The sequence below is a fragment of the Fringilla coelebs genome, assembly GCF_963513975.1.
Source record: "Fringilla coelebs genome assembly, chromosome: 25".
Classification (NCBI taxonomy): Eukaryota; Metazoa; Chordata; class Aves; order Passeriformes; family Fringillidae; genus Fringilla; species Fringilla coelebs.
In genome coordinates this window covers 5,854,110-5,875,596 of record NC_140051.1, presented here as the reverse complement: position 1 = coordinate 5,875,596, position 21,487 = coordinate 5,854,110, and the positions used below count along the sequence as shown (strand labels likewise).

Genomic DNA, 21,487 nt, shown 5'->3' with positions numbered 1-21,487 from the left:
CAGATACCCCAAGGTACCGTCCCCAGCCCCCCAGTGCTTTGTCAAATACCGCAAGGTACCATCCCCAGCCCCCCAGTGCTTTGTCAGATACCCCAAGGTACCGTCCCCAGCCCCCCAGTGCTTTGTCAAATACCGCAAGGTACCATCCCCAGCCCCCCAGTGCTTCATCAGATACCCCAAAATACCATCCCCAGCCCCCCAGTGCTTCATCAGATACCCCAAGGTACCGTCCCCAGCCCCAAGTACTTTGTCAAATACCGCAAGGTACCGTCCCCAGCCCCCCAGTGCTTTGTCAAACACCCCAAGGTACCGTCCCCAGCCCCAAGTACTTTGTCAGATACCCCAAGGTACCATCCCCAGCCCCCCAGTGCTTTGTCAGATACCCCAAGGTACCATCCTCAGCCCCCCAGTGCTTTGTCAAATACCGCAAGGTACCGTCCCCAGCCCCCCAGTGCTTCATCAGATACCCCAAGGTACTGTCCTGAGCCCCCCAGTGCTTTGTCAGATACCCCAAAGTACCATCCCCAGCCCCAAGTACTTTGTCAAACACCCCAAGGTGCCATCCCCAGCCTCCCACTGCTTTGTCAGATACCCCAAGGTACCGTCCCCAGCCCCCCAGTGCTTCATCAGATACCCCAAAATACCATCCCCAGCCCCCCAGTGCTTCATCAGATACCCCAAGGTACCATCCCCAGCCCCCCAGTGCTTTGTCAGATACCCCAAGGTATCGTCCCCAGCCCCCCAGTGCTTCATCAGATACCCCAAGGTACCGTCCCCAGCCCCCCAGTACTTTGTCAAACACTCCAAAGTACCGTCCCCAGCCCCCCAGTGCTTTGTCAAATACCCCAAGGTGCCATCCCCAGCCCCAAGTACTTTGTCAAATACCCCAAGGTGCCATCCCCAGCCCCAAGTAGTTTGTCAAACACCCCAAGGTACCATCCCCAGCCCCCCAGTGCTTTGTCAGATACCCCAAGGTACCGTCCCCAGCCCCCAGCCGTGCCCATCCCACGCGGTTCTGGGGCTTTCACAAGAATCAGCAGTGCTGGTGGTTGTGATGGCCAGTCAGGGGTCTGATGGCTTGACCCAGATGCTGCAGCCTTCCCAGAGAGAGCTCCCACAGCAGACAGCTATCTAGGGGTCTCAGGCAATCCTCCAGCCGCAGGGTAACCTCAGCAAGGCGCAGGCAGCCCATGGCTGTAAGCAGTCAGCTCTGAGCAGTGATTTCAGCTCTTAGCAATGATTTCAGCTCTTAGCAGGGATTTCAGCTCTTAGCAGGGATTTCAGCTCTCAGTGATTTCAGCTGTGCCTTGCAAGGTGTCCCCAGGCCAACACAGGGACAGAGACTGGAGCTCCGTGTAGCAGTTCCACAGAGTTCCTTTATCGCAGCAACCCTGCAAAGGAGGCCAGCGATGACAACTCCCTCCAGAACAGGGCAGAAGCAGGGGTTTTTATGGGAAAAGTGGGGTGGTACAAAAGGGGAAAAACCAATGAGTTATAAAGAATCTATATGGGGCTCCAAAGCATGCTGGGAACTCACCATGACCACGGAGGGTTCCTCAATCCAGGAGGGTTGAGATGATCTTATCACAGCCCACTCAAGGGACATCTCTCCAAGGGAGAGGTTTGGCATGCTTATCTGTCTCCACAGTGGTGTGGACCAGGACATGGGTTCAGGCCAGGCAGATCACAGTGTCTGAAGCACAATGTCACGCACACAGCTGAAGCACAGTGTTCTTGTGCCCACACAGGTTATTTGAGGGATGGCTGACATTGTCACCAATACCCTGCTCTGTCTAGTTTTAAGTGAGATTTATCCAAGCTTTTCTGTTCTTTACAGTGTCATTATGGAGAATGGGGCTCCAGGGCATCTTGTGTGCGGAATCAGTGGGGTTAAAAATGCATTTCAATGTGAGCCAGCTTGAATCTGTGTGTGAGAGCAGAAGAGAAGCTGATATTTACCTTAGTGCATCACCGAGTGTGCTGGTCTGGGTCCCAAAAGGACTCAATGAAACTGAAGTTATCAAATATGAAAGTGAACTGAAATTTGTGGGGCAGTACCTACTATGGCGTTAAAAATGGTGTTTCAACCATTTTTTGCTTAACAAAAAACAAAAAAACTTTAGCTTAACATCACGTGCTGGGATTCCTGGAGTCTCTTATGCAGAACCAGGAGTTGGACTCCATGATCCTTGTGGGCCACTTTCAACTCAGGAGGTTCTGTGATTCTAAAATCAGAACCAAGCAATGCCTGTGTCTGTTCTTCCAAGCAAACCAGTTTTCTGCGTGGCAAAGCTGTTTGATTTATTTTTCATAAGCTTTTTAATCCTCTACATCCTGATCTTGTCTTAGCCTGGAGGGAATGCTTAGATTTTTGACCTGTTGGTTCCTGAAAACCAAGTGCCAGAGTTTGTTGGTGATAATTTCTCTTCCAAAGGCAGTTGGTTCACATAAGCCCTGGAAGCTTTGAATGCTTTTTTGACCTTTTTGACGCTCTCCCTTCCATTCCTTTCCACGTTAAATGTGCTCACTCATGCATTTCTCAGCACTGAATTTATCCTGGTTTTTAGGGTGGTGCTCTCTTTGTGTCATTAAATTATTTTATTGATTTCCCTCTTTTAATAGAGGAAAAAAAAAGTTGGGGGAATAAAAGCCCTGGAGTGGCTGCTGTTGGAGAAAATAGTTGAACAAAGACCTCTGGCATAACCTTTGATAATCCACAGCGTTTAGATCTGCCTCCAATGTTTTATTAAAGTCTTATATTGTTTAGTAGTTTATTTTTGGTGGAATCTTTGTCTTTTCCTTTGGGATCTGGGGTAATGTTTTCCTGCAAAGGTCAAGTATTAAGAGACTACCCAGAATGTCTTTCATTTTTTTAATGGAGCTGGTTATTTCACTGCTAAGTTAAAAAGTGGTTTTGTTTTTAAAAAAAAGGAAACATGCATTGGTAAACCCAAATCTTTGGTCTCCCTGCTGACTTTTTTGCCACCCTTAAGGAGTAACTAAGACATACTTTTTGCCACCCATTTTAGCCAATAAATATTTGTAAATGCTGAAGTACAGGGAAAGCTGGGCTAGTACAGAGAAAGTGTCCTTCTCATTAGGGTATTGGGTCCAGCCCTTTGCTAGCAAACAGCTGAAGGCTGACTGAAGGCTTGAAAATCATTTGGGCTCTTGTAGTTTCAGCCACAAGTGAAAATGAAAAAAACCCGATCAAAACCAACTGTGTGTATGCGTGTGGAGAGGGAAAATAAGTTTATCCAAGGAGTGGTGCTTATTCCAAGGAGTGAAAGTGGGTGCAAAACTGCTGATTTGTAGCAGAAGCACTTAGAGACAAACCATAGGTAAATGTAGGAAAGCAGTTTTGGTGAGGGGCAGAGGTGCTTTGGTGCCTGTGTGTGGAGCAATGTGAGATGTGAGCAGTCCCTGGGTCCGTGCGTGCTGTGCTGACGGTGTCTCCCTTGTGAGCAGCTGGAGACAATGCACAGGTGAATGCAGGAGAACAGCAGGAGGAGCAGAGGTGCTTTGGGGTGTTCAGCTTTGGGGTGATTTGGGATGTGAGCAGTCTCCAGTTCTGAGCATGCTGTGCTGATGGTTTCTCCTTTGTGAGCAGCTGGAGACAAACCATAGGTGAATGTAGGAAAGCAGTTTTGGTGAGGGGCAGAGATGCTTTGGGGTGCAATGTGGGGTGTGAGCAGTCCGCAGTTCTGAGCATGCCATGCTGATGGTTTCTCTTGTGTGCAGCTGGAGACAAACCATAGGTAAATGTAGAACAGCATGAGTTTTGGTGAGGAGCAGAGGTGCTTTGGGGTGTAATTCTGTGTGTGAGCAGTCCCCAGTTCTGAGCCATACTGAAGGTTTCTCCCTAGTGAGCAGCTGGAGACAAACCACAGGTGAATGTAGGAGAACAGCAGGAGGAGCAGAGGTGCTTTGGGGTGCAGTGGGGGGTGTGAGCAGTCCCCCAGTTCCAAGCACACCATGATGACAATTTCTCTTGTGTGCAGCTGGAGACAAACCACAGGTAAATGTAGGAAAGCAGTTTTGGTGAGGAGCAGAGGTGCTTTGGGGTGTAATTCTGTGTGTGAGCAGTCCCCAGTTCTGAGCTTGCCATGCTGAGGGTTTCTCCCTGGTGAGCAGCTGGAGACGAGCCATAGGTGAATGCAGAACAGCAGGAGGAGCAGAGGTGCTTTGGGGCGCCGTGCAGGGTGTGAGCAGTCCCCGGTTCCGAGCACACTGTGACAGTGTCTCTCTGTGCAGCTGGAGACAAACCATAGATAAATACAGAACAGCAGGAGTTTTGGTGAGGAGCAGAGGTGCTTTGGGGTGCCATGGGGGGTGTGAGCAGTCCGGGTTCCGAGCACGCTGTGACAGTTTCTGTGCAGCTGGAGATGAGCCATAGGTAAATGTAGAACAGCAGGAGTTTTGGTGAGGAGCAGAGGTGCTTTGGGGTGCAGTGAGGGGTGTGAGCAGTCCCCAGTTCCGAGCACACCGTGGTGACAGTGTCTCTCTGTGCAGCTGGAGACAAACCATAGGTAAATGTAGAACAGCAGGAGTTTTGGTGAGGAGCAGAGGTGCTTTGGGGTGCCATTGGGGGTGTGAGCAGTCCCCAATTCCAAGCACGCAGTGACAGTTTCTCTCTGTGCAGCTGGAGACGAGCCATAGGTAAATGTAGGAGAACAGCAGGAGGAGCAGAGGTGCTTTGGGGTGCCATGGGGAGTGTGAGTAGTCCCCGGTTCCGAGCATGCTGTGAGAGTTTCTCTCGTGTGCAGCTGGAGACAAAACATAGGTAAATGTAGGAGAACAGGAGGAGGAGCAGAGGTGCTTTGGGGCACCATGGGGGGTGTGAGCAGTCCCCGGTTCCGAGCACACTGTGATGACAGTGTCTCTCTGTGCAGCTGGAGACAAACCATAGATAAATACAGAACAGCAGGAGTTTTGGTGAGGAGCAGAGGTGCGTTGGGGTGCCATGGGGGGTGTGAGCAGTCCCGGTTCCGAGCACTGTGACAGTTTCTCTCTGTGCAGCTGGAGACGAGCCATAGGTAAATGCAGAACAGCAGGAGGAGCAGGGATGCTTTGGGGTGCCATGGGGGGTGTGAGCAGTCCCCGGTTCCGAGCACGCTGTGACAGTGTCTCTCTGTGCAGCTGGAGATGAGCCATAGGTAAATGTAGAACAGCATGAGTTTTGGTGAGGAGCAGAGGTGTGTTGGGGTGCCATGGGGGGTGTGAGCAGTCCCGGTTCCAAGCACACCGTGGTGACAGTGTCTCTCTGTGCAGCTGGAGATCAGCCATAGGTAAATGTAGAACAGCAGGAGTTTTGGTGAGGAGCAGAGGTGCTTTGGGGCGCCGTGCAGGGTGTGAGCAGTCCCGGTTCCGAGCACACCGTGGTGACAGTGTCTCTCTGTGCAGCTGGAGGACGGCGTGAGCGCGGCGGGCGGCTGGCACACGGTGCGGGTGCCCGGCAGTGAGAACGAGCTGCGCCTCACCGAGCTGGAGCCCTCCAGCCTCTACGAGGTGCTGATGGTGGCCAGGAGCGCCGCGGGCGAGGGCCAGCCGGCCATGCTGACGTTCCGCACCAGCAAGGGTAGGTGCAGCACAATGTGCCCTGTGTCCCGGCCTTCCAGAGACATTTATTTAATGACATCAGTCATTTAATGGCATCTGCTAAGCCATATGTGAAATATTCTGCAATTTATTTGCTAAAGAACAGCCTCTAATAGCTAAAATTGCTGGAGGGCAAACTTCCTTGAGTGTGAGGCTGTTGGTAAGTAGGAGCTATTAAAAGCTTGATAATATTATTTTTGGGGTGATTGTTAAGATTTGTACTGTGAGGTTTCTCTGGCTTTAAGGAGCAAAGTCAGGAGCAGTCTGTCCTTGTTGAGGTTTTTAATCACAGAAGAAACTCTGCACCGTTGAGTTTTCATGTGTCAACAAAGCTGTTCCTGCTTTGCTTTGCAGACACCTCAGTGACAATCTCTGCTGACCACAAGCCAGCTGTTCTGATAGTTGTGTGCAGACAGCAACAAGCACAACATTCCTAATCAGAGCGTTTTTTCTTTCAAGCTTGGACGCTGGTGCCTGTGCTCTTTAGCACACAAACAAATACATATTTTTTGTACTACTGTCCAAGAATGGCTTTTAAGTGACAGAGGGCAGGATTAGATGGGATATTTGGAATTAATTCTTCCCTGGGAAGGTGGTGAGGCCCTGGCACAGAGTGCCCCAAGAAGCTGTGGCTGCCCCCTCCCTGGAAGTGTCCAAAGCCAGGTTGGATGGGGCTTGGAGCAACCTGGGATAGTGGAAGGTGTCTCTGCCCAGGGGAGGGTGTGGATCAAGATGAGCTTAAAGGTTCCTTCTGGCTCAGATCCTTCTGGAATTCTATGATGGAGAGGATAGCTTAAGTTTTTAAAAAGAATTTAATGTCTTTATTAAATTTGTGAAATATATGTAGATTCTTTGCCCTATCCATCCTTAACATCATTCTACCAATGAACAGGTATAAACCTGATAGTCCTCAACCTCTGAAAATCTCTCCCCTGCTAAAAAAAGTCAGCAACTCCCTAATTGTGACCTGTCCACCCACTAGCATATCTCTTCCTGATGAAACTTTGGGTCCCTCCCAGGCACCTGCCTAACAACTCCAATCCTGGCTGACCTACTACTCACCCTCCATGGCCCACAAGGCACAGCCCCAGCCTGCACCACCCTTGGCCGGACACACAGAAATGTTCAGTATGGCTGACTGGTCCCTCAGCTGCTCCAAAGGGAGCCTCATCCTTCATCTGCATCCATCAGCACGCTAGATGAGGATTCTATGGCTCCTGCTTACATAAAGAAACCTCTAACACAGGAGTCCTTCTCCTGCTCCCACTTCATGGCTGTATGCTACCATGAGGCCAAACACCGTTTTGAGAGGCCACTGTCATCCATCCTCAGCCACTTCTCAGCCTTCCCCTCCCTTGCACAGACCCTCAGAGGATGAGTCTGGGGAGGATTCTCTGTAGAACACCCCCCACTTACTGATTTTTTGCACTACACCTCCTCCCTTTATCATCACAGGTGCACATTCCTCCACCCCACCTTCCTCCACGAGTCAGGTTCAAACAGCCCCCAGGGTATTGTACCAAACTGTGGCAAAATCCCATTCCACCCATACTTTTCTGTAAACGACATCCTGGTGTTCATGCTCATGTTCCTCCTCCTACAAACCCTCCCAGCTTACTGGGGGGCTGAGAAAGCTTCACAGCAGCAAAGCCACTTGTCACAGCCCATCACATTAAACCCAGGTAATGCTTCCCCTTCACTTCACACTTCACTCTTCCACATCATATTAACCCCAGATAATGCTTCCTCTTCACTCTCCTGTGGTCAATCCCTGGCAAACTCGGGGGAGTCAGTCCTGCACCCCACCCTGCTCCACTATGCTGCCACCCCTTCTTTCACAGCTCAAAAGCCCTCTCAGCCTGGTGTACTGGCTCCAGCTGCTTCCACAGCATTTTAGCTCCTTCTCTAGACATGGATTTCAGTGTTTAATGTTCCCCATCTGGTGATGTTGTGATGAGTGGGCTTGGCAGCACAGGCAGGAGCTGGCAGCATCACTGCTAAGCGCTGTGGATGTCAGTACTGCAGATGGACAGTCACCCACCCACAGCCTGGGTGGGAAATCTCTCTTGCTCTCCCAGAGAAACTCCCTGATTGCTATCCTGACTGTCCAGCTTGGGATTTGAAGCCAGGGCAGCACGGTAGCAAGTGACCTTGTGGAGTGAGCACTGACAAACAGCATTTCCTTATGCAGGCCCTACACTGATGTACTGTCTGTCAAATCTTCTTAGAAAGAACATCATCCTCGAAAAACACACAGGCTCCATCTCCACCTGTAGGAATCCCCAAACATCCCATTGTTCATGAAGGCACAAATAACTTTGGTGTCATCCTTCCGGACCTGTCTCGCCACAGTGGAGGTAGGAGTGTGGTTTGTGATTTGGGCATTAAAAGTTGTGTTGCAAGGAGCTGTGTCTGAGTTATTTCTTTATTACTGCTCCAGGTGCTTGTATTGCCTCCTCTATTTCCTGTTTATTCTGTTACATAGGATATTTCCTAGGATGCTGCTGCCTGCATGTGTGGCTCTCAAAAAACAAGAGAATTTTTGCTTACGACTCACATTCTTACTGCTCATTTTTAAACCTGTGGTATCTTTTTGCTAAATACTCTGGTTTTCTCTTTCCTTCCACTGAGAAAGAGCCCGAGGAAGAGGAAATGGGAAATGGCTGTGTCTGAGCTTTAAGTTCTCAAAGTGTGTGAAATCTGTTCTGAATGTTTTCCTGTGGCTTCCCAGGGACAGGCTTATTTCTGATGGTGAGGAGATATAAGCACTTCCAGTAGATGTGACTTTTGGCCTGGTTTCCAGTGAAAAGAGCACGTTTATAGTCCTTTTTCTCATCCCCCCTTCCCCCAGCCTTTGAACTCCTTGGCCTGGTTCAGGCAGATTTACTCAGGGGCTGAGATCTCAAAGGTATCTAAAATTTGGGGTAAAGCCAAAGGTGAGTGGAGAGGTTTAATAACACAGGCTGAGGAGCTGAGCTTGTGGCAGCACTGAATGAATGTCAGAGGAGCCACGCAAGGGCCTTACTTGTGCCTGGCTGCAAATGCTCAGCTGCTTCATGCCCCAGAGCTGCCAGCCTGCTGCTCCTTGCTCCACTCCTCTCCTCAGCACCAGCTTCGTGTTCAAGAATCCTGGCTGGTTTAGTAAAGCCTCCCAGCTCTTACAACCAGATTTACTAACACCCCTCTTTCCCTTCTCTCTGTCCCACTGCTGCCTGTAACTTCAGTGAGCTCTGTAAGTACATCCTGGTGCATGCTTTGTTCTCTCTTCCTTCTCGTTTCTCCAGCACTCAATAGTGCAGATGGGTTGAAGTCTCATTGGGTCTGGGGGGATCTGGGGGACTTGAAAATAATAGCCATTTTTTTCTTGTTCACTTAGTGTGTCTGTTTTCATGTAGAAATGGTTGGAGTAGTGCAGTACCATATAATTTTTTAATATTATATTGGTAAGATAATCAATTCCTCTTGAATGGCTCATCATCCATCCTATTCAGCAGAGTAAGGGCAGTGGTGATTTCAGGAGGATTAAAAATTCTCCTTGTTAGTATATGAAATCCAACACAATCATCAGCAACAAGTCTAATCAGTTGTTAGTGAAGATGAAGTTTCAGTGGACTCTAATCCTCTTGTACCCACATTTCCCCGTTCAGTTCCAGAAGCTCCTGACCGACCCACGATTTCCACGGCCTCGGAATCGTCCGTCTACGTCACGTGGATCCCCCGTGCCAACGGGGGCTCCCCCATCACCGCCTTCAAAGTGGAGTACAAACGTCTGGGTCGCAACAGCGACTGGCTCGTCGCAGCTGGCAACATCTCTCCCTCCAAGCTGTCTGTGGAAGTTAGGAACTTGGAGCCAGGTATCAGAAATGATCTTTCATTACTGCAGCTCTTCGGGTTTTTTCGTTTTAACTTCTGCTTGGATTACTCCGTTTCTGCTCGATTAGGTTTGGGTTTTGTGTATGGCCTAGGAGCTTGTTACATGAATTCAAGTTGATTTCTGGCTTTCCAAGTGGAAAAAAACCCCACCACAATTTAATACTTGTTCATGTGGAGAGGAGGGTTGTGTATCACTGCTATTTTTAACTTAATTGTCCTTCTAGTGAACACTCATAATGTAGAGAAAAATGCATTAATGGAAAAATGTCTGTCCTGACTTCTTCCAGTGTCTAGCCCTGAAAACGCAGGCAAAAAACACAAAAGATGGAGTGGATAGTGATAGGGATCTTCTCAGTGCCCACCAGTTTAGGGATTTCCTGAGCTGATGGAGGTATCTCCAATAGCCTTTGGATTTTCCTTGAGTGACTTCTAGAAGCTGTTTATATCTCCACATCAGCCTGTGGCGAGGACTCCTCTCCTTTTCTAACTGGATGCTGCGCAAAAAATACTTCCTAATCTGTTTAGTCTCTCCTTGAATCCTCTTCCCAGCACTTGTTTTGCTACAAGGGCTTCTTTCTTTTCCCTCTTTCCCTTAAAAGGAGAAATGTACAGGTTCCGCGTGATCGCAGTGAACAACTACGGGGAGAGCCCGCGGAGCGCGGCGTCGCGCCCCTACCAGGTGGCCGGCTTCAGCGGCCGCTTCTCCAGCCGGCCCATCGCCGGCCCGCACATCGCCTACACCGAGGCCATCAGCGACACCCAGATCATGCTCAAATGGACGGTGGGTGCACTTCTGCCTGTTCGTACCGCAGTTTGTGCTGCAAAGTTGAGGATGCAGAGCTGTTTGCGAAGTGGTGAGCGGGGGTTTTTCTCTCCCCGCGAGACCGGGAGATGATCGTGTTCCTGAGGCACTTCATGGCTGTACGGTAGAACTGGGGGACTTCATGGGACTTGTGCCTCTTGAGCTCTTTGCCCCCACTTCCAGACCCTTTTTCCCGCTCAGAGGCAGCCCTGTCAGTTGTCTGGTGCCTTCTGCACCATCTCCCGGCTTCCCTCCGCCCCACTTGCCTTGCAGCTCCCCGGGGACCCCGCACACCCCTCCTCGGGTTACGCCAGATGTGCCCAACTGGCAGCTCCAGCGAGAGGCTGCAGCCGCCCCAGTCCACCTGCTCTGGCACAGACATCTCAGAGGCACCAGTGGGCTTAACTCTGTCCCAAGCCCTGTTCATGCCATGAGTTGTGAGTTAGTTGGCTCCGTTTCCTGCAATTCCTGCTGCTTTTGTCAATCCAGGCAGGGGTGGCCGGGAGAGTGTTTCAAACCCGCCGTCTTCCCTCACATCCAGTGGAGGTTTCATGTTAGAGAAACATTTTCCTTTCCCCTGTTACCTCGCCTATTGTAAACAAGTACTTTAAAGTCCTTATTGAAACCCACAGAAATTCTTTGCTCTTGTTTTGAAATCTAACCCCCTGGTATACTTTGGAGGATTTAATGTGTAGAGTTCCCAGTGTTAGTTTGCTCTGCTAGCTCAGCCTTAAGAGATGTTAAGGATAATAAACTTAAAATAACCTCTAGTTCCTCAGGAGGCTGCATAACTTAAAGATTCTTGAGCTGATTTTTAGAGTGACCTTAACTCTTTCTGAAGAGTTTTATGGTTTTAACTTTTCCATTTCCATTAATCATGCAGATTTTCAGGCTGTGCATGGTCAAACCCTAACTGAGGGTTTGGGAAGTGATGTGGGAGGAAAGAGTCGGCCCAAACTCAGTCTCTTGTACCCATCCTACTCTCTGTCTACTCAGGGGAGTTCAGTCACTTTTACTTACACAACCTTATTAAAAATACTCATATTTGCAGAGCACGGGCTACTCGGTGACAACAGCACAGCAGGACTCGGTTAAAACTTTTCTTCTCTCATGCAGTCTCTTAAAATTCTTTTGCAGTACATCACCTCGAGCAACAACAACACGCCCATCCAAGGATTTTACATCTATTACCGGCCCACGGACAGCGACAACGACAGTGACTACAAGCGCGATATCGTGGACGGTACGGTGCCGGGCACGCCTGCTTGCAGAAGGGGAAGGACACCCTGTAGCCATGTTGGCTGTGTTTATATGAAATCTAAACTGCTTTTCCCAAGCAGACTTTATAATATATCTCACAGAAGGAGCTATCTCAACTCCCTAACGTTGGGTTTTGCCCACACGTGAGCTGGTTTCTTCCTTCTGGAGCCTCTTGGACATGGAAGCTTGAGAGCTAAATCTGGGTTTAGGTTTGGCTTGTTATACCACTGCAAATCCTTAATGAAGGTCTATTTAAACTGGTGTAGCTTCAAGTTGTATAAAGAGAAAGCGGTGTAAATGAGGTTTAACCCAGGATAAAAACATCTGGGTTACAGACTGTACTAACAACTAGCTGGCTTTTAAGATTATTTACCTCAGCCTGGACTTTCTAAGCTGGTAGTATGTTGTGTGTAATTGCCCTTCTCTCCTCTTACCTCGCCTAATCACTTCTCCTACTATAAGGAAGTTGCTTTTAGCCTCAAGTGCTGTAGCACTCTGCAAATGCAGCTATGTTTGTGCTTCATTTTGCCTTTTAATCAAGTTATTTTTTTCCCCTGTGCATATTAGATCATCATTTTCCTGGAAGAAGTTATTAGATAATGTCTATATTAGTCCAGAAGTGGAAAACCCTTTTAAAAATATTTTATTTAATGTCCTTATTGCTCGGGCTGAGCAAATGCAGTGATCTCATTCTGGCCCAATGACGTTAATTATTTTTTTCCCCCTCATTTATTCAGTTACAAGAGGAATGGACCTTTATTTTGAAAATTTTCCCCTGCCAGACAATACTGCACATAGTACTTTGATGCATGACATAAGCTTTTGCACACTATAAAGCTATTAAAGATCCAGAGTTTGAGCTCAGAGGCTTTAAAGAACCTTATGCAGGCTTCACCTTCATCTGCAAATGTATTTTAGCCTTTGCTAGACAGAACTTGTGTGTTTATAAATCTTATACACTGAGCAGTTAGTTGTTTAAGTGGGCTCCACTGTGCTGTGAAATTAGCTTGTTTCGGGTTTTTTTTCCGAGCGTGTGTGTATTGAACTCTTTGTGGCAGTCTGAAACCATTAGCAGCTGCTCCGCTCTGCCAGAGCCTGCAACAGAAATCACTCGGTGGAAAGATTTAAACTTCAGCTTTTCTTTACTGTGCTCCCCTAAATTAGCTTTTCAGGAGGGGAAGAAAAAAAAAAGAGAGAGAACTATTTTCAATTAAGTTGTGATTGGAAGCACTTGATGTGAAATATGTAGAGGAACATGTGACTTAAGGTATTTTTGCCATAAATCACTTGTTCTTTGCTTTTTTTTCCCCTCTGTTACCTTTGAATTAATCTGCTTTATGACAGGGAATTTTATCTTGAAATGACTGCATGAGTTGTGGAAAAAGTGTTGTGATGCCTGTGCTAGCTAAGTGCTTGCCGCAGGCTTTCCTCACCGCTTCCTGTTAAGTCTTGTCTTTCGAGACATTCAAAACTCCGCAGAAACCTTTTTTTTCCCCTTATAAATGCCGCTGCAGGCAAAATCAGATTTTATTTGAAGGAAAAAACAAGCAAAGAGCTCTGATGGCTCCTCGGTATCTCTCAGCCGCTTTAGGCAGAAGCAAAAAAATCACCCCTGTCCTGCAGCGATGCTCGGCATTTCTCCGTTTCTGGTCTGAATTTCTCTGTTTCGAGAATCCTGAAGATTGAATTTTAAATGTAAATGCAGTCTGATGTCAGTTGTTTAAATGTTTTCCCTTGCTAATGGTGCACGAAGAGGACAGTTAAAGTGCCTGTACTGATTCCAGTTCCACTAATGGTTTGAAGCGGAAACCTAAAACCTGGTGTAGTAATTACCGAAAGGAATGCTTGGGGGTGGGGGCGCCGGGAAAAGCGAGGCTGAATCTTGGGAAAACGTGCGATTTAGGGAAAGGCAGCTCCAGCCTCAGCCAGGGCTTGTCCTCCCTCCCTGGGATGCGGACACGGACCGTGCTGGGCAGCCCCTGGTGCGGAGGGGCCCTCCTGGGTACCCCTGCCCTGCTGGGGCCGGGCAGAGGGTCCGGACCCGGGCTGGGGTCCCGGAGGAGTTGGAGCAGCATCACGGTGACAGCCCCTGCCCGCCGAGCACGCCCGAGCCTTTTTATTAATGCTTAAATCAGTAGGTGGTAGACAGTTCCTTAGAAACGGTAGAAACAGTTCAAGGTGGTATTTTCCAAGAGGGATTAAGAGCACTCAAACAGTTAATTAAACTCCCTTAAAAAAAAAAAAAAAAAAGTTCTGTTTAGTAAAATTTGTCACAAGCCCGTGAAAGTAAAAACTGGGAGTGATTTATCCTGAAGTGCTCAGTACTTCAGGAGGGTGTCTAAATGAAAAGCTGGCTGGGGGCCAGAGATGACAAAACTGTCCTATTAGAGAATATTGCTTTACTGGGGCTGGGGCTTGGGCTCTGCAGGGGCAGTGGCACCAGGACAGCCTTGCTGCGTTCCCAGGATGGTTCATAAAATGCATAAAATCATAAAATTATTTGGGGTTTCGGCCAAATTGAGCAACCCAGATGTGTCCTTTCTATGTGACACCAGTGGCTGCAGTGGTACCTTGCACCTCTAGAAAGTCTGCTCACAGCCAAGTTCTTCCTTGTCCCAAGCTCCCTGTGCCAGTTTCCCTTGTTATTTGCCCAGTGTGCTGTAAATAGTCAGCATAATCCACCCTAAACCCATCCCTCCATGTTTAGGCTGCTGTTGAACTTAAATGCACATTTGTGGGCACTTGGGTGCCCACTAAACTTTGAGTTTAGTGAGTTTTGGCTTTTGTAGAGAATGACTTTCTTAAAAAGAAAATACTGAAAAAGCCCTCACTTTAATTCATCAAAAGCTCCTTCTAGTAATCAATTTCACAAGATAACACAAGTCTTAGAGAGTCATGGAATAATTTGGGTTGAAAGGGACCTTCAGGATCATCTAGTTCATGAGCAGGGATGCCACTCATGGACCATGGTTTCAGCTAAGTCCATAAACTACTTCTGAAGATTTTTGTGCTAACAAGACAAGCTGCAGTGCCCCTGCATTTGGTAGAAAAGGTCCCTGAAATGCACTTGATCATAATTCTGGCTCCTGTGGGTAGCTGCACTGCAGTCAGTTTACTAATTTACTTTTTGCCCCCCCCACAGGTACAAAGCAGTGGCACTTGATAAATCACCTGCAGCCTGAAACTTCTTATGACATTAAGATGCAGTGTTACAACGAGGGAGGGGAGAGTGAGTACAGCAACGTGATGATCTGCGAGACCAAAGGTGAGGCTGCAGGGCCCGGCCGAGGCGGCCTTTGGGGCGGGAAGGATCCGCTGGGGGAATTTTTGTGCAGCACAAAAGTCAGCTGCGATGATGACCGTAATTTTCTGGAATGTTTCGGAGGATTGTTTTGTCTTCCGAAGCTGGGATTGTTTTGAACATATGGAAAGTGATCCGTTACACTCCTGAGGCTCTCAGCAGAGCTCTGCAGCTTTGCCTGCCCTCAGAGATAGCGCTGCTGCCTCTGCTCTGCTGATGGCCTCTCCTTAGGAGACAACCATGCGCCTGAAGATGACAGAATTGATTTGTACATCTGTTTTATGTCTTCAGGGCTCTGTGACACGTTGTATAAGTGCAGACCACAGCAATTGATGGCTGTGTTGGCTGCCTCCATCCCTAATCCTGCATGCCTCTGGCACAAAGTTTGTACTGTTCTCGGGAAGTGTCAGATATGGCAGTCACATTTATTTTGCGAAGAATTCCTGTCTCCTTTAATCTCTAAAACCAAGTAAGGCTGTAAAGGGAAAATGCAGACAGTAAACTTCAAATGCAATGCTATGAAAAAATGTTTGAGAAAAAAAAAAGAAAAAAGCCCTCTGGGAGCGGAAGCATCAAAATTCAGTGAAGTGAGTAGTGAAACCTTTGAAGGAAGGAGTAGGAGCTGCAGGGCTTCAAGGCTGCGCACACAGTTGGTCTCCCTCCTGCAAGGAATGTAACTTTCTTCTCTGATTTTAAAATGGGCAAGATGTAATCTGTCATTCACACCGCCTTTTCCTTAAAATTTATCTCCCCAAGGCTTATAAGGGTGATCTAGCTTATCCAGCCTACATGCATGGAGGTGCTTGTCTCTCTGACCGGCTTCACTCCTAAGCCAGGCACCTCTTCTAGGGTTTGAGTGTCAAATGAAATAAATCTGAACTGTGGTGTACTGGAAACTAATGTAAATGCAATTCCTGGGTTAAACCAGCGTCTCATTTTCAGTGATTTTCTGTTCATCTCTTGGTTGATCTTCAGCTGTGTGGTTTGGAAAGGGGGTTAGCAGGGTTCACATCAGATAAGGGTAGGTCATCTGGCAGAGCCTAGGCGAGAGAAATGAGTGTTGTGGTTTTTCCTGACCTCAGAAGTGGAAAGATTTGTGCTCTTTCAAGTTGAGAGTTAGAGCAGTTGCAGCCACGAGTACCTCGAGCGGCTCGTTAAAGTCCCAGTGACCTCAAAGAGCGGGTGAGCAGGCGGGATAATCACCATTTTCCAAGGCAAACAGTTATTACCCAATAGGAGCTGGCATTCCCATTGCAGGATTTAGTGTTGCCTTGGAAGCTTGCTTTGCGAGCATCGGGACTCAGACTCGGCAGTAATTATTTTCATTTCACGACGAAAAAACACATTTAGAAAATGCATTTAGTGGATGTACACGTGCTTATCTCTACTCCCCAGTGAAACGCACGCCGGGAGCGTCTGAATATCCAGTGAGAGACCTGAGCACGCCCCCCAGCCCCCCCGAGCGGGCTGGGGGCGGCGGGGCGGTGGCTGCCAGCGGCCCCGTGCGCAGCGGGGACATGCTCTACCTGATCGTGGGCTGTGTCCTGGGCGTCATGGTCCTCATCCTCATCGTCTTCATTGCCATGTGCCTCTGGAAGAACCGGCAGCAGAACGCCCTGCAGAGTGAGTGGGGGTTGGTTTCATGGGGAAAATATTAGCAGGGTAAAATTAGGAATGTCCATGCTGCGTTTTATGGATGGGAAGAAGTTTCCTGCTAGGAGCCAGCTTGCATTTCTTGTACTTCCAGGTGTGCCTTAGGTGAAGACTTGGGTTTTTAAGAGCAGTGTCTCCATTTCTTCACACTGATGCTCCCTGTCCTGCTGGGGTCCTGGAGGACTGTGCTGCAGTTTCACCCAGGGAATGGTGTGGGAAAGGCCTGGGCAAAGTTTCTGCAGTTTGTGTTTAACTTTAAGCCCCTGCATAGGTCTCTGATGGTTGCAGAGGTAGAATGTGTGCAATCATAATCACTTGTTAAAATTGTGGAGAGTTAAGCCCTGGATCTCTCCCTTTCTTGAGTGCATCTGGAAAGAAAGAGAACTTGCAGCTCTAGGACAAGTCCCGTGTTACCTCTTAGTCCATGCACAATGAGATGGCATTCAATGGCCAAGTCTTCCAGAGAGGTGTTAATAAGGAAAACCTGTTCATTAGTGAGCAGGAGCCTGGAGCAGGAGCTTTGCAAGGTGCTCTGTGCCCACCAACGACCCAGAGCCAGCAGAATCTCTGCCCTGGCCTTTTCTGCTCCTTGTGCATAAATCAGCCTTGTTCTTGTCACAGCCTGTGGTTATTTTTAAATGCTCTTACTCTCCTACAGAGAGAAATGTAGGAGATAATGAAGATACTATCTCCAGCTGCAGCCCAGAGAGATCTTCTGGAAGCAGCTTATAGCAGATATAGCAGAAGGGCTATATCTGTTGGTGATACAAAAGGCCTGGTTTTAGGATGCTCTTGTAGTGATTGACATCAGCCAGGTCCTTCCAGACCAACATTTCTGGCCTGCTCTCCAGGATGTGGCTGTTTTCCATGTTGACATGCGTATGCTAAGCAGTAGGATATCAGAGTTAGCTCACAAAAGCTGGAGAATGAAAAGATGAGTTTCATTATTTTTTAGGGTCGTTCATTTAGCTTCTCATTTATCAGTAGAAGTGCTTTCAGTAAAAATGTCTTTTGCAGAATACGACCCTCCAGGCTACCTCTGCCAAGGGGCAGACATCAACGGGCAGATGATTGAGTACACGACCTTGCCCGGGACGAGCCGGGTCAACGGCAGCATCCCCGGCAACTTCCTCAGCAACGGCCTCAGCAACGGCTGTCCCCACCTCCACCACAAGGTTCCCAATGGTGTCAATGGGATCATGAGTGGAGGAGGAGCAGGACTGTACCCAGGGCACAGCAGCTCCCTGTCCAGAGCACACATGGACTATGAACATCCCCATCACCTTGTGAACGTAAGGTCCTACACTGGGTGGGAGGCTCAGCCCAGACCTTGGGGTTCATTCAGGGGCTGTGGAAGCAGGCTTAGTTTGGGTGGGGGAATACTCATCCATTGATAACAGCCAGTTCCACTGAATTCCTTATCCCAGAGGAAGCAACTGGGCTGATATTTGTGATACAAACATCATGGTTTTCATTTGAGAATATCAGATGACAGCAAGAATTCCACTTACTCTGGGAAATCTGCCTCTGCCCTCCTCCTAACAGCATGTAAGCTCTGAGAATGCCTCAGTGCTGGGCTGAGATACTTTACTTGTACATATGGTATTTCTCAATCTCCAAGTTAAATACATTTAATTATAGCTGCTTATTCTGCAGCTTTATGGATCACCCGTTTTTCCCCCACCTGTTTCAGATCTGTAACTCTGAGCAATGCTATTAATTATGGCAAAGCACGAATGGCGCAGGAGGTTCCATGGAATGAAGTGCCCCATACATCTTGAGCTGCAGCAGAGCAATAACACTGCTTTTTTTTTTTTTTCAGTCCCCTGTTTGTGACTGTTGAGACAGGCTCATTTTTTGTTTTGAAATTGAAAATAAAATTAAAAACTAATTTCAGTCTGCAACCCAGCCTTTGTATGCTGTGGAAAAATACTTCATTTGCTGAAACGTGTCCTGTTTCCAAGAGAGAATAATGATTTCATTATTGTCTATGGAAACAGATGGCTTGCATTCAAACTTACTAAACTTACTCAAAACTGTGAACATTGCCCAGGAAAACTGAAAGAAAAAGTTCAAAAGTCTGAATAACCCATGCTGTTTCTGGAGAAAAAAAAACGGCCTATTGTTTGTGTTGGTAATTGAGCACAAGCACTTCATTTTATTGAACAACAAATTAGCACTTGCACAGTAGTTGCCACTTCACTTCCCTCCAGTCTGAGCCCAGACCAGTCAGTTCTTCACCCCATTCTACCCTTGGCCTACACATGTAGCAAGAAATGCCCACTTTTGGTTGTTTTTGAGGGCAACCAAGGCCCAAAATGGGTTTTTTTTGACCTGTCCAACCTCCCAGTGGGTGAAACTCTCCAAAAATCTCCAAGCCCTCAGGGAGGGAACATATGCAGTGCTCAAAAGCTTGCCTGGGAGAAAGACTGAGAGTTTGCATTAAGTTTTGTCCCTCCCATTTTTATTTTTCGGAGGCGAAAAATCAAATACATGTGTGATGACACAGGTCTTGGTGCCTGGAGCTCCCCTGTGCCATGAGGTGTCCACCCAACACGGGTGTCCTGCTGGGAACAGGTGATGGGGTTGAGCTTTTCTTTCCCCATTCTCTGTTGCAGAAAGTTTGAGTCACAGGATCTCTGCCCGTGGAGAAGGGCTGGGACTGGCACATGGGCGAGGCAGAGGAACAGGATGTTCTGATCCTCGTTAGGTTGCTCTTTATTGTTTCAATGATTGGGTTAAATGAGGAAGGGAGAAACTGGCCAGGATGGCAATCAAGACTAATTAGGCATTTCCTCAGCGCTCCCTATCCTTCACAAACTTCAGGGTAAGCTCTGTTTTTGCAAAAAATAGGGATTGCTAGAAGTTGCCTACCACTTGAGCTGCCAAAAGCCAGGTGAGCCTTCCCAGCCTGGCTCCCTCCTGGAGCCCAGTGCAGGAGCCTGGCTCTGCAGCCCCCTTGGAGTGGCTCCCACATCACTGTCTGCCTGGTCCCTAACAATGAGGTATGTGTTAATCTGGGCATTTCAACTGGCTTGTAATGGCCCCGTTAGCCAAAACCAACAACACAAAATCCCTCTCACCCGGAGTCATTGCTGGCTGAGGAATTACCCCATCTGTTCAAATACCAAACGGTTCAAAAATCAGTGTAATGAAGTAAACTGATCTAATCGGAGTAATTACAGGAAAGTGGGATGGGTTTGTGTGTGACATCAGCCCTGCAAATTTAATCCTCTGTCTCCCTAAACAGGCCTTGCGTGCTAATGAACGGCAATTCGCTTTCGTGTCTGTCATCAGCGTTAAAAATAAATATATTTACAGTGTGTTTATTAAATTAAACCTCAGCATATTAAGCTGAAAACAGACCAGGGAAATGACCACATACTTGTCTAAGCTGCAGTTATTTACTTTTCCCTGACACACACACTGGCAAAGCCCTCCCCTGGCCTTTGGACAATGGCTCAGTGTTGCTGTGCCACGCACAGCCCGGAGCAGGGCATCGATAACGTGATCAGAGCGGGGAAACCGAGTCCAAGAGCTCTTGGGTGTCCCAGCAGTGATTTGATTTCTAACTATTCATTATTTATCCTTTCTGCTGCAGGGTGGTGGGATGTACACGACAGTGCCGCAGGCTGACCCCTCGGAGTGCATCAGCTGCCGGAATTGTCGGAACAATAACAGGTGAGAAATTACAATAACAGCTGAGAAATGACAATAACAGGTGAGAAATGACCTGCCCAGAGAACAGCCCTCCCACTGTGTGCTGGGGTGGAGCTGGGGCTGACAAAAGATGAGAGCTGGAGTCCTGGCTAGTGTGAGGAGCTCCATGGATGACCTGGAGAGCAGCTGAGGATTTTCCATAGGACAGAATAAAACAAGTTGTTAAAATTCCAGAGCTCACTTTGCTCAACATGCTTCTCTGATGCTCTCTAGGAAGTGAGGCAGGTTGGGCACTGGATTAAAAAAAAAAAATCTGTATTTCCTGTGTTTTTCTTCAGTTCTGAGATAACAAAATCATTACATATGGAGCTTGTCAAATTGGATTTAATTGGTCTTCTATATTTTACACTTCCTGACATTCCCTTAAGAACACTAACCAGCTCACTCCTTTGCCTTCACAATGCTGTTCTTTGTAAAATGTGGGATTTGAAGTTCTTGAGGCCTTCATGAAGAGATGACCACCCATTGTCAGAGTGGGATACATTTTTTGTCATGTGAAAAACGATTCCTGTGTAGAATAAGGTAAAATCTGTCTTCTGCATTGTAGCAGGGAGTTGGAAACCTAACAAAACTTACTGAGTTTTCACTTTTGGAATTATTATCCTCCTTAGGCTTCTGACTCAATCTCTGGTTATTTTAATGATTAGAAATAGGACTGAAAGTCAGACAAGCTGGGCTCCTCTGACTGGTAGGTTCTGGGCTTTTTTTTCAATCATACTTTGATTTTTCAGTATTGTTAAAATCTTCAGCTTCCTTTAGGTGTGAGTCTGGCTAAGCTGAGTTTAAATTAATCATTGAATCATTGACTATTCTGAGCTGGGCCCAAGCATCATTGAGTCCAACCAAAGCTGTTGTTGAAGGCAGAAAACATGTTAGCTTTATTTTCATACTTTTACTTTTTAAATACCGCTTATGATGAGCTTTGAATCCTTCTTCCTTGCATAAATATGGGCATGACAGTGTAATGCTGACAAGCTGCTGCTGGCAGGGGGAGCTGGGTCTGCCTTGCCTGGCCCAGTGTCCCTGACAGGTCTCAGGAAAGCCCAGTGCATCCCCTCACACACCAGTGCTGTGATTTCAAGCAGGCTGTGCAGCAGCTCTCACCAGGATGTCTGAGCCTCGTGGTAATTTGGAACATGCCATATGTGTTACACTGTAATTAAGAGCTTGCTTCCAGTGTTAAACACATTTAATTCTTTATTTGCTCTTTTTTTTTTTTTTCCCCTAAGAAATCGAGGGAGAGAGTTCCATCCTCTGCAACTGCTCTGCTCCTCCCAGAC

At 47.7% G+C, this 21,487-nt stretch overlaps 1 protein-coding gene across 1 annotated transcript in view; it reads left to right on the top strand.

Annotated features, from left to right (window-relative positions):
• The window catches only part of CDON (cell adhesion associated, oncogene regulated), a 58,611-nt gene that overhangs the window by 32,290 nt on the left and 4,834 nt on the right, over window positions 1-21,487 (top strand). The window contains exons 10-18 of the mRNA XM_084221510.1: window positions 5,404-5,578; window positions 7,827-7,955; window positions 9,246-9,452; window positions 10,071-10,252; window positions 11,411-11,516; window positions 14,676-14,798; window positions 16,230-16,457; window positions 17,505-17,779; window positions 20,089-20,168. Of these exons, the coding sequence (XP_084077636.1) occupies window positions 5,404-5,578; window positions 7,827-7,955; window positions 9,246-9,452; window positions 10,071-10,252; window positions 11,411-11,516; window positions 14,676-14,798; window positions 16,230-16,457; window positions 17,505-17,779; window positions 20,089-20,168 (1,505 nt within the window). The remainder of the gene's footprint in view (window positions 1-5,403; window positions 5,579-7,826; window positions 7,956-9,245; window positions 9,453-10,070; window positions 10,253-11,410; window positions 11,517-14,675; window positions 14,799-16,229; window positions 16,458-17,504; window positions 17,780-20,088; window positions 20,169-21,487) is intronic.